The 13,221-nt window shown below is 31.4% G+C and overlaps 1 protein-coding gene and 1 long non-coding RNA gene across 3 annotated transcripts in view; one reads left to right on the top strand and one right to left on the bottom strand.

The window, feature by feature from the left end:
* The window catches only part of LOC114344635 (uncharacterized), a 73,674-nt gene extending 68,712 nt beyond the window's left edge, over nt 1-4,962 (bottom strand). The window contains exon 1 of one of the 2 annotated variants that reach the window (XM_028295463.2): nt 4,421-4,962. In XM_028295463.2, the coding sequence (XP_028151264.1) occupies nt 4,421-4,448 (28 nt within the window). In that variant the 5' untranslated portion in view covers nt 4,449-4,962. The remainder of the gene's footprint in view (nt 1-4,420) is intronic. The other variant, XM_028295462.2, reaches the window with a different exon arrangement.
* A 2,615-nt stretch (nt 4,963-7,577) lies between these two features.
* On the top strand, nt 7,578-11,363 carry LOC126878743 (uncharacterized). The gene is made up of 2 exons (XR_007695757.1): nt 7,578-7,846; nt 11,082-11,363. It is a non-coding gene; the product is annotated as an uncharacterized LOC126878743 (long non-coding RNA).
* Nucleotides 11,364-13,221: the final 1,858 nt, after the last annotated feature.

Below are 13,221 nucleotides of genomic sequence, written 5' to 3'. Positions count from 1 at the left end.
CTCTATAGGTCAAATAAATATTTCTGGACCTCAGAGGTAAACTACACTATGTCATTTCGCGCAACTGTGCTTAGCGTGTGTTTGCAACAAAGTTTAGAGCACTTAGGATGTTAATAAAAATCTGATATATAACATAATTGGTTGAAAGACAATATGATCATATTTTAATGATAATATATAACCAATCTGTATAATCCAACTAATAAAATAAGTGGATTAAAGGAACTTATTCAAAAAACACTATGTTGACATAGTGTGTAATTTACCTGCGAGGTCCAGATTTATTCTTTGAAATCTTTCAATAAATTGACAAGTTAACCCCTAACTGACGTGAATGTTTCAGGACATAGACTCTGGCAAGTGGTATGTCATACAGTTGCCTATTCTCCTTTGTTTTCAATATGAGTTTGTCTTATATTGGTGTATTATAATTCTTCACACTGCTGTATAATAAAATACTGCTCCAAATAAAATAAACTTAAGAAAATTATAAATGCATGCATAATATTAAAAAAAATGGTGGAGGTTCTTACAAAATCCTTTATAAACCGAATTACACAAAAACTTGAGTATATGTAACTAAAAAATAGTAAAATAATGTTGAGAGCAGTTGAAAGTATAACACCTGATGACCTTTCTGCCATACTAATAGCGAAAGTATTCACTGGACATTTTTTTGACTAACTTCTCGATTCTTAGAAGTTCTCGAGTACCAAGTTCTCAATCCTTGGTAATTGCGGAATCCCGTAATTCAGATTTACATATCACAACAATGACTATCTATTCCACAACTACTCAAATAAACATATGCCTGAAGCCCGAAATGAATTCAGCCTTCGGTGCAAAAAAATCTAGATCAGGGTGAATATTTGCCCATCTTAGTGCTCGAGATAAAAAGTTGTTATAAGCATAGTTGGTTCAGTGAATAGGAACATAGAAAGTTTAGTTTAATCGTGTTCTACGGAGAGGTACATGGAGACCAACCTGCTCAAGTAGCTGAGGTTACAAAACTGTTGAATTAATTATGCCATAAAGATAAAGCATCCTTGCATCTTTAATTATTCGTCGGTTACACAATGAGAGAATATCAAGTTGGGTTTTAATTTGATGATAATAATTTACTTGATTTAACTCAAAAGGTATACCCAGTTTATATGCTACATATTTCAAGAACTTGTGTTGGACTGTCTCGATTTGTGATATGTAAATATTATAAGATGGAGACCATACACAAGAACAATACTCTAGATGAGGTCTAACTAAAGAACAATTAGGAATATCTCAAAACTACTTAAATGTGACAAATCGTTTTCCCCCTGTACTCTTCATATGTGTGTCAATAATTAAAATCCAATAAAATAGTAATAATAATACAATAAAATATAAATAATATCACAAACTTAATCATGTAATTCAGATTTACATATCACAATAATGACTATCTATTCCACAACTACTCAAACAAACATACACCTGAGGCCCGAAATGAATTCAACCTTCGGTGCAAAAAATCTAGATCAGAGTGAATATTTACCCATCTTAGTGCTCGTTATAGTTGGTTCTGTGGATAGGAACATAGAAAGTTTGGTTTAATCATGTTCTACCGAGAGGTACATGGATAAAAACCTGCTCAAGTAGCCGAGACATCACTGTTGAATTAATTATGCCATAAAGCATCATTACATCTTTAATTAATCGTCAGTCACGCAATGAGAGAAAAGCAAGTTGGGTTTCAATTTGATGATAATTTACTTGATTTAGGTAACTTAAAGGTATACCCTGTTTATATGCTACAAATTTCAAGAACTTGTGTTGGATTGTCTCGATTTTTGATATGCAAATATTATAAGATGGAGACCATACACAGGAACAATGCTCTAGATTGAGGTCTAAGGTCTAACTAAAGAACAATATAGTAGTTTAATTGTTCAATATTCTGAAAGTCTTTAGTGCATCTTTTTATAAAACCAAGTATTTGTAAAGATTTGGAAATTTTTGACATATAATGTGATTCAAATAAAAGTTCGTTTCATAAAATTCGTTTTGTTCTGTCTCCTGTATTACTAAAAATTTTTTGTTTATCATTAAGTACTGGCACTCTCCCAGAAGAGTGGAAAAAAAGTTATATTTCTCCTATTTTTAAGAATGGTAGTAAAACATGTATAGAAAATTACAGACCCATTTCCAAAATTTCTATTTTTGCAAAGATTTTTGAGTCAATTATTGCTTCAAAAATATTTTTTCAATTAAAAGTTTAATTATTCCTGAACAACATGGCTTTATGCCGGGTAGGTCTACAACCACAAATCTAGTGATCCTAGAAGAATTCATTTTGGATGCCTTTGGGAAGGGGCTCAGGTCGACTTGATCTATACCGACTTCTCAAAGGCATTCGATCGGGTTATCAAGTTTATTATCAAAAAACTAGAAGCAATATGAATTTATGGATCCCTACTTGAGTGGTTGGAGAGCTACCTGACAGACAGGCTTCAGGTTGTCAAAGTCAAGAACAGGGCCGGCAATAACAGGCCTGCAAGGGATGCACTGCAGGCGGGCGCCCCTTTTTGGGGGGCGCCAAAGTGAGTTTTTTTGTGCTGGTGTTATACAAAATACTAATTAAAAAAAAACCTAAGGGCGCCTAAACTAGTTTTGCAGGCAGGCGTCTCATACCCTAGCGCCGGGACTGGTCAAGAACTGTCTTTCTGAAGAGATTTTGGTTAGGTCTGGCGTCCCACAGGGTGGTCATTTATCGACTATTCTTTTTATTTGTTTCATAAATGACATTTTAGAAATCTTTGAAAATTGTGTTATTTTGTTGTATGCTGATGATTTGAAAATTTTTAGAATTATTAAGGATGTTAGAGACTGTGCAAAAGTGCAAAAAGATGTAAACAATTTCTCACAATGGTGTACAAAGAATGACCTTTCACTTAATATCGATAAATGTAAAATAATGCGCTTTTTTAGAAACACACAACCTATCTGTTTTAATTACTCTATAAATAGTATATTTCTGGAACAAACAAACACTTTCAAAGATTTAGGTGTATTTTTTGATCCTACTTTATGTTTCAAAAATCACTATAATTTTATTTGTAATAAAGCTTTTAAATTACTTGGATTTTTGAAAAGAACCTTGTCAGAATTCAATAATGTTGATTGTTTTAAAAGTGTGTATTGTTCTATGGTTAGATCAGTTCTGGAATATTCCAGCACTATTTGGTCTCCTTTATATAAATGTCATATTGAAAACATTGAGAAAGTTCAGAAAAAACTTATACGCTTTGTAGGCTATAAATTAGGGATTTCTTCAGAAGATATAGTGTATTGTGACATTTTAAAATTACTGAATATACCAACATTAGAAAATCATCATTTAATGCTAGATTTGGTTTTTCTTTTCAAGATTGTAAACAGAATGATAGATTCGCCTCAAATTTTGCAAAGAATAGGTCTTAGGGTTCCTAAAAGATGCACAAGGTCTAAGGACGTTTTTCACTTAGAATTCCAACAAACAAACTATTGTCTAAATAGACCTATAAGACGAATGTGTCAATCTGGAAATGGTTTAGATGTAGACTTTTTTTCTAGCTGTCTCAATAGTTTTCGAAAAAAGCTGAAATTTTTTTTTTAAAATCAATGTAGGCTGTCACTGTAAACTGTCATTTAGGTATTTATTCTATTTATTTGTCTTGTGTAAATTATATGTTATTATTATTGAATTCTAAAACTGTTATGTTAAACATGATATGAATTATTTAATGATTGTAATTATTGTAATTGGTATAACCGTAAATAAACTATTTATTTATTTAAAAGTTTAGTCTAAATTAATTCCCAAATCACGAATTTCAGTAACACAGTCGACAGGAATATTCTGTACATTATAATTATATTCTATTGGGTCTCTCGATTGTCCAAAAGAAATAGCATGACACTTGGATGCATTCAGGTCCATGGCATTCAACATACACCAGTCACTCAACCGATCAAGATAATGTTGAAAATTATTACCTACAATCTTCTGTATTGTTGATAATTGTGTAGAACTTTAGATCATCCGCAAAAAGAAGAGGTGAACTGTGCTAGAAGCAGTGGTGTATATCATTGATAAATATACAATATTTTGGAATCTGTTCAGATACATTATTACACACAAATTGAATGAACAATAGGTAATGGGTAAACAATGTAAGAGTATTTGTTTAATAAAAGTATTACATCAAATCTGAACCTACTGTGAAAGGTAGCTATTGTTGAAAACACTATTCGTTATGATAAATAATTAGTAACAACACTTCTTGTCAGTGGATTTTTTCACATCAAATAAATGTACATGTAGACATTGTATTAATGACTCATGTTTATAATAATTGGCATAAAAAGCCTTTAAAAATGCTAGACTATCATTCAGACTTACCTTTAACATTATTATGCCCTTCCAGCATTTCCTTTTTATCAAATAAATAGATTTGACAGCTTTACCGACTTTTTCCTATACAACAAAGTAAAATGGAAACATGTCATTTTCTTAAGAATGAAAAACTGCCAATTACATTTTGAATGCAGCATTTGCAAGAAAAACCCTTACATTAATCACCCAATGTCTTTTTGTCTTTTATCACATCAATAAAATAAATTTGCACATCTACAGTGGTTTTCATAATAATGGCCCAAGTACAGGTATATTCGTATTTCCAGGAACACTGACGAGTTCCTAGAAATAATCCAGCCTAGAATATGTTTTTGATTACATGCTTATCTATATATTTTCCTTAATTTATCAAATAAAATAAAAAAAATTAATGTAAATATATTCCACTTTAACCACCCCACCCATTTCACAATCTCTAGTTTCCATTTTAAAACAAAAATTGCACTTGTCAACGGATCAAACGAAGATAGCGATTCATTTTACATTGACATGAGTGAGATATAAACACACAGTGACATCATTTCCAACGGAGTAATAACTGTCACTCTGGGTTGCTAACTTCGTAGATTTTCTAATAGATGTCGCAGAATAGGATCATGAAGTAGAGGAGCGGCTAAAGATACAGTGCGGCTCCCTAATTTGCGCGTGCGTGTCCTCGACTCCAACGTTGCCGTTTCCGAAATAGGCATTCCAAATCACGTGATATAATATGGCTGCTGGATGGCGAAACTGTCATCCATAGGCGTATCCCAAGGTTCATAAATAGACAGGTTGTATGGTAACTTTCCACCAATCAGCGTCGAGAATCTAATGGCGGGAGTGACGTCACCCAGAATGCTGCATTCAAATTCCGCTATGTCTAGGTACACGCTAACGTGTACGCAAATAAAAAAGTTAGGTACACGCGAAACGTCATCAATTCAGTGACGTCACTATTTAGCGTGTACTGTTACTGGTTTTTTGGATACACGCTAACTTGAGCCACGTGTATGCTGTGGTAAGTATATACCGCGAGTGTTCGAGTGTTGGAATTTGTCTAATCGCGTTGTGTTCACATTTTAATATTGATTCGTAAAGAGTTTCTTTTTTTTATTTGTTTAGTGTTTTTTTAATTAACTATGGAATGTGGGCAATTATTTAGTTCTTTTAATGAGTTTAACATGATTTTAAAACAGTATGAAAAAGATAAGAGACAAAAATTCATGATTAACGGTAGCAGAAGTATTAAGATAAAAGATACAGGGCGATTGATTAGTGTGATAAAGCTCAGTAGACCGGCTATAGTAATAGATAGCAATAAAAGTTAATAAAAAAATTGTAGGAAACTTTGAGCTTCATATTACAAAATTAGTTAAAATGTTACAGGGCGTTCGATAACATAGTGGCAGACCAAACGTATGTTTTTTTTAAATGGAACACCCTATATTTTATTTTATTTTCGAAATCTTCTTAACTTCCCCATCACAAAAATATAAAGGTTTATTATGTTATATAGGATAGGGTATTTACAAATATTAACATATTTTCTATGAAAATGGTAACAAGTTCAATTCCCTGTATAAATAGAAATAAACACAACAGCATTGGTTTATAGTTTATAAACTGGTATAATTGACTTACGTAGTAAACAAATCTTTAACAATATTTTGTACATTTCATGTCAACTAAAATTTATTTCGCTAACGTGAATATAATACATACACATTAATTTATTACATTATTAAGTTTGAAACATTTGAATAGTTCTGCTTCCCTTCCCCTCTCCTTATAATATCAAATATTTTTCTATCAAACAAACAATAAACATATCAAATCAAAATAGCGTGTACCAAAATATAAAGTCACTGTGTACGCTAAATAATGACGTCACTGGCTTAATGAAGTTTAATTCGCGTGTACCTAACTTTTTTATTTGCGTACACGTTAGCGTGTACCTAGACACAGCGTTCAAATTCATTCACTTCACTCATTGAAATGAACTCGGAAAGTAGGAATGTATTGAAAATATGTATATTAAAAAAAATACGTTTGGATTTTTAATGACTATTTATTTCATATATTCTTTAAAAAATGCGGTAGATGCCTGTAGAGTTGTAGAGTTACAAAAATCATAGAATATAATTGCAATTAAATATATGCAGTGGAATAGCATTACTACATACTTAATTAAAGCAGAAGTAGATTCTTTCTTGTGTATATATGGGACTAAATCATTAAAATATCCTAGGTATATTAATAATGGGTTGAATACAATTTACTTTTTTAAATGATTTTGAGTAGGTATATAATAATTTTGAATTGGGGATAATGCATGTAGTACACATTATTATAAATTCCTCCTAACATGTAAAACATGGTGAAAAAGAGATTAAACTAAAGATTTATGTATCAAAATTAGTAGTTTTTCCCTTAAGAGCATCTAATTACGTTAGGTACTTGATTATAATACCTAAAACTATGAAAACATTATGATTCCATTCAATAGGTACCTGTGAAGTTTCACGTTAACAATAAATTATAAAAAAAATACAATTTCAGTGCAATAAAGGGAATTTTCCCCATTTTATATATTCATTTAGTTTATAATTGTTTATTCAAACGATCTTCAGATGGCTGCAATCCAGTAAGTAAGTAGGTACTTAACGCAACCACATTAAAATGTATCTGAACACTTGTAAAAGAGTTTTGGGTTTAAGTTATTATACTAAAAACGCTTAATGATATCTATAGATACATTATATCTCAAGATATAAACACAAATTAAAACACTAACGATATTTAATAACAAAATATAGCCTCCAAACCACGTATCCTATTATGTTTACAAGCAATTCGTAAAATTGATCGTCTGGGTGACGTCACGATGACAATATTTCATTTGTCAATGTCAAAGTTACCATACAACCTAATTTCACAAATTTCGCTACACAATTAACAAAAAAACAAAACCAAACAGGATATTCTTTACAAATTTGTCAATATTCAATGTAAACATTAGATACGCCATGACCACCCCCCTTAACTATGTCTATGGGCATGTCAGTTTAGCCATCCACCGACCACCACTGACAGTTCATTGGAATCCCTAATTAGGCATTCCAAATAGACACGGTTAAACACAGTATAGGTAATAGGTATTTAGTCCATTCCGAAGTTGTAGTTTGTTTTGACATTTCCTTTTTATTTAACCTAACCTATGTTTTGTGTTTTATTGTGTTGTATACAAGGAGTTGTATATTGAAATTGAATTGATTCTTGTTTCATTGAATATAGAGGAGTTGTTCTGTTGCAAGTTGTTCTAGTTTTGTTGTTTTAAAATCTGCGAAAAACTATTTATAGATAATGGTGAACTTAAACAAGAAATGGACATGCAGTTTGCTGATTACTTAATTGTGTACTCACAACACATAGGTACAGGCATTATGCAAATACATACCATTTAGAGGATACTTCATTCAAATTGGAGGACTCTGCGATATTGGGCTTCCTTAATAGTTTACCAGACGTAGACACTGTCTTTTTCTTGGTAGAAAATGACACCTGTTTCACCCTTTCTGAATTTTCTCAAGTCTCATATTTGGATCAACGTGAAATTTGTTGGCTTTCACAGCTTTAATTTGATTAACGGCTGTCATTAAAATATCTTCACTGTTGCATTTTTGACCTAATGCAATTACTTACAGTGCTGAGCAGATAGTATCTCATGTAATTTCTATCTATCCCTCGGTTTTTGATGTGTGCGTAGGTGCTGAAGACTCCAGTTCTTCCCAAATATCACTGCTTGGAACTTATTTATTTAGTGTGACTCATGTAATACAAAGGTAGTGAATGTGCTGGCAAATATTTGATTGAATTAAAGATTTGATTGAATTTAATTTAATAAAATAATCAAGGCAAGTACATGAGTAGGAATGGTAGCATATTTTACATAGTATGTAGCTGACAAGATAACATACATTAAACAGTTTCTCTGTAACAGTACATATTTTTGAGTTTGTTTTATTTTTAATTATCCATTTTTTAAATTCATCATTTCCTTCCACACTTTCAATATCAAATTTATAATTTGTGGCTACAATTAATGGCAGTCAATCAATCAGTCCTTTTTCCTGAAAGCCACAAAAATGTTGACAAAATTAAATCAAAACATATTTACAAACCTTTTGTTATCTGAATTAGTCTTTCCACTTGTTTATCTCGAGTGTAGTGTGTCAAATTATGCATGCTTTTATCTAGTTGTTTCACCTTTTTATAATACTGTGCATACTCTCCAAGTACATATTTGTATTTGTTAGTAATTCCTTTCTATAACAGTAGAACCCCGACTTAGTATTCAAACTATAATTTTTACTCAGGTACTCATAAAATTTAACAGTACCAGAATCATTCTCCAGTTGGAAAATTCAACAAATCTTTTTAAACGTTGTTAACTTCTAAAGTACTTTGTATAAATTTCAAGCACTTGTATACATACTTCCATTCTTTTTTCAACTACAGAAATTTTTGTTAGATTAGTTTTCCAGGCACAATCAATGTGCCAGGAACAAAATAATCGATTAGACACAGCTGTCACATTATCACTGCTGTCCATCCGTTATAAAAAGTTTCCATTATATCTCTCATAAACATATCTGTAGTGATATTATTAGGTAGAAATTGTAGTATTCATTCTATTTGAAATCATGTATGTCACAGCAACGCCTTCACCAATATTAGTTCCATAGGTACCATCAATACAAACAATTTTTTTTGCAAATGTCATGACAGCATAACGTTGTACATATATCATTCATAATGATAATGCAGAAATCTGAGCAATCTAAATTATGCTGACTATCCTCAGAGCCTTGAGGTCTGTAGTATAATACACTGGCTACACACTACGTTTTGCCTGAGACCATGTCTGCAGAGACTCATTTGCGCAGGTAAGAGCAGCAAGACGGTATCACATGTAAGCCTCCAAGCGCCGCCTGTACTCTCGTCAACATGCTGAAGATTTTACCTGTGCAGTTTTACTTGAAGTGTGGTCATCAGAAGTTCAGTCCGGCAAAAGTTTCAAGGTGGACAGTCGAAATGAGTGATATTAGAAGCATTGCAAACCTATTCTTAATTGAAGAGTTGTACAAATTTTTGAGCTGGCATGCATTATGGAAGGTGAAAAGTAGAGAATGAAGCATACACTTTAATGATTGAAAAATTAAAAGAGGCAATATTTTATTTTTATATTTTTAGTTCATTCTAAAATAGAGAATTCTTTTAAATCATATAAATTTCTTTTACCATTTTAGTATTTAATTTTCCAATATTGGGGTACTACTGCCAAAAAAAATTTATATACTTATAATAATAGAATATAATAATTAATCAACTTATGTATTTCTGCTAAGTTCTGACACTGTTTTCTTGTGGCATATTTAATGTAGTATTATGTTCATATGGGATTGAGCCACTGTTGTAGGTGTAAAGAAAATTGCATTTCTTAATTTACTACTGATTGGTGTTTCAATTTCCACTCCGGAAGTCTTTCTACTCTCTACAAAAATTTAAGCAGAATTTTGGGCATGGATGCCAAATTTTTGTCGAAATAAAAGATGCTAATCGAATTTCTAACTGTCTAAGAAATTTCCTGCTATTTCTATTGTTGACACTTGACACACATATTTGTTGCATATTTGCGTTTGTGGAATAATCATATCTACCTGAAAAGGTATTTTGTAAGTTTCTATCAATTAAAAACCATGATTAATTTAAAAAAATTTCTTTATTAAACTATATCTACGTTCACAATATTTAGAACTTGAATTAAATTCTATAATTAAACTATATTATGAATTACACCATGGCTATTTTGTCATGGTACACTACCTTCATTATTGAAATACCATAAAAAAAGTTTATCCTTAGTTTGCTTGGCGTCTCTGGAAATACTTATATAATGTTATCTCTGCATATCAATGAGATTAGAATCTTCTGTTCTTAAACCATTCCTATTGTCAACGTCTAAGCTTCCAATGGGAGTATAGGTTGAAGCATATTTAATTCTCAAAAAGTTATGGAGTACACAATATGTCATGACAATGATATATACAGTTTTTAGATTTAAATTAATAGTGGTATGGAAAATTCAAAATCTGTTAGCTAAAATACCAAAGGCATTTTCTACAACTCGCCTTGTCCTTGACAGGCGGTAATTGAATATTTTGCGTTCATTTGTTAATTCTCTTTGATTAAACGGTTTTAAGAAATGTGGAGCTAAGGCAAAAGCTTCAACACCAATAAACACGTCACTAAGCATTTTATCTGAACCACTGAGGCGATCAAAGACTGGAATTTATAATGTATTTTCTTTTAATTTATTGTAAAATATTGTTTGCTCTATAACACCTCCATCACAAATTCTCCCATTCACGCCAAATTCGTATATTATGAACTCATAATTAGCATTTATAACTGCCATCAAAACCATACTATGAAATCCTTTATAGTTATAAAAATAGGAACCTTGCCCATTTGGTAGAATACTCTGCATATATTTGCCGTCAACGGCACCGAAGCAATGGGGAAAGTTCAATCTTGCTTCAAATTCCTTTGCTATATGTTTCCATTATTCTTGTGGCTTTGGAATCTAACAAAAATATTTTTTTAGGATTTCTCTGACACAGTTTCCAGTACAGAACTGCCACAGGAATCTCCAGTGGAGTTGCAACCGCTCTCACGGACGTCCACAAATCAAGTTACAAAACTGTTACATGACTCTATTGGAGTTGCAACCGCAATTGGATAAAAGTGAAATTCGAATAATGCCAGAAAGACTATAACCGTCCAAAGTGATAGTGTGAAATTAAAATCAAATGATTACGTATAAATCATATTTATAATAATTATAAATAGTAGCTGTATTTTTTAAATAAACAGATTTGATAAGTTATATTATTTTTCTACAGTTGGTATGTTTTAATAAATATATTTTAAGACTACTGACAGTATTGTTGGTACTTTGGATCTTTTATTTATAGTAGAGGATCCAATATAATGTCGATCTGCACCGATCTGTTTAATAATGGATTAAAATTATTGGATATGTAATTTAGTATGGTAACAATTATAAAAAACAAGGGGTGCCCGATATAATTTTGTTCTGACTATAATTAACATGCATACATAATCGAAAACCTCTTATACCCGAAGGTGTCGAGGTGTACAAGCTCTCTTAAATTTTTTTCTACAAATGTACACCACTCTTTTCTGTCTCTAGCTAGTTCCTTCGGCTCACTCTATGTCTTCCCTCTTTCTTTGAGAATCTTGCTTATCCTATTGTTCCATGTTTTTCTTGGTCGTCCTGTACAGTGTATGCCAGTAGTACAGTCTCATTTACGCATTCAGTATTATTTTCTGTCATCCATGGTTGAAATTTAGCATATTCCTTGTCATAGATACGTTTATTTGGTAATAGATTCTCAGTCGCTTTATTGGCTTTTTTTCAGAAATATCGAATTTCTCTTGCATTCTGACTTTTTTGACAATTCTGAGTTTTTTGACAATTTCACATAGAAAAACTTTGTTTATGTTAATACCAAATTGCTAACCAACATCACTTTTCTACCAACAGTACTAAATACCTGCTGCGATACAGTATTTCTTCTAATTTATTATATTATAAAATTAAAACTTTAACTGACGCAATGAACCGCTATGACATAAAATTTTATATTCACCACATGCATAATTATGTAATTTATAAGCTTGTCGCCCTTAGGGTATAAACATCTATTTAATGCCCTTGATACATAAATAACTGTTTAATATATAAAAAAAGTAATTTTTTAATTATTCATTAATTATAGTCAAAACAAAATTATATCGGGCACCCTTTTTTTATAATTTGTAAACATACTAAATTACATCAAATAATTTTAATCCATTAAACAGATCGGTGCAGATGGACCTTACATCATATCTCATTAGACTATTAAAAGGCTATTAGATTAAATTAGAGGAATTAGGGATGGTGCCAAAAGAATGTGCAGATAAAATTCGATTACGAAAACGTCAAGAATTACAGAAAATTGGATGCATATGCAGTAGTCATATAATATTAAAAGTAAATAATGTCACAAATGAGGTTTCTATGACATTTCAAAACACATTATTATGGCGTGTTTTGGGCATGATATAGTGTTGAAACATATAGACCATTAGCACTAAAAACATAGGAATAAATCGACTTTTAAATACAGCACCTAGAGACTTTAAACTTTTCGTGTCTAGAGACTTAAACATGTCTATGGTCACGTCACCTTCTGGATGCACTACCTGGTGCCCAAGATCACTGCTAAGACATGTTGTCTTCTGGAGTGTGGAGGATTTTTGAGCACCGGGGGTCACTTCCACTCATTTTTCTATAGTATACCTTTTTTCTGACACCATCCTAAACACAATACAAAAAGTTGCAAATCTCTAGGTGCTGTATTTAAAAATCGATTTATTTTGTGCTAAATGCCCTGCTCTAATATTCGCATTTGGAATTACTGCTAATAATATAATTTAATGCACCAATTTAAATAAGACTCCTATTATCATTATAACAAACATCACAAATTTTAATGCACCAATTTAAATAAGACTCCTATTATCATTATAACAAACATCACAAATTTTAAAACAACAAAGCTAGAACAACCTTGAACAGTTTAAAAGTCTCTCTATATTCAGTAAATAAATAAAACAAAAAATCAATTCACAAGTAAGTGTAAAGGCAAAAAAGGCATAATATGCCTGTATATAAT

The sequence above is a fragment of the Diabrotica virgifera genome, chromosome 10 (genome assembly GCF_917563875.1).
Source record: "Diabrotica virgifera virgifera chromosome 10, PGI_DIABVI_V3a".
NCBI classification, from domain to species: Eukaryota; Metazoa; Arthropoda; class Insecta; order Coleoptera; family Chrysomelidae; genus Diabrotica; species Diabrotica virgifera.
This window is presented reverse-complemented; position numbering and strand designations above follow the sequence as displayed.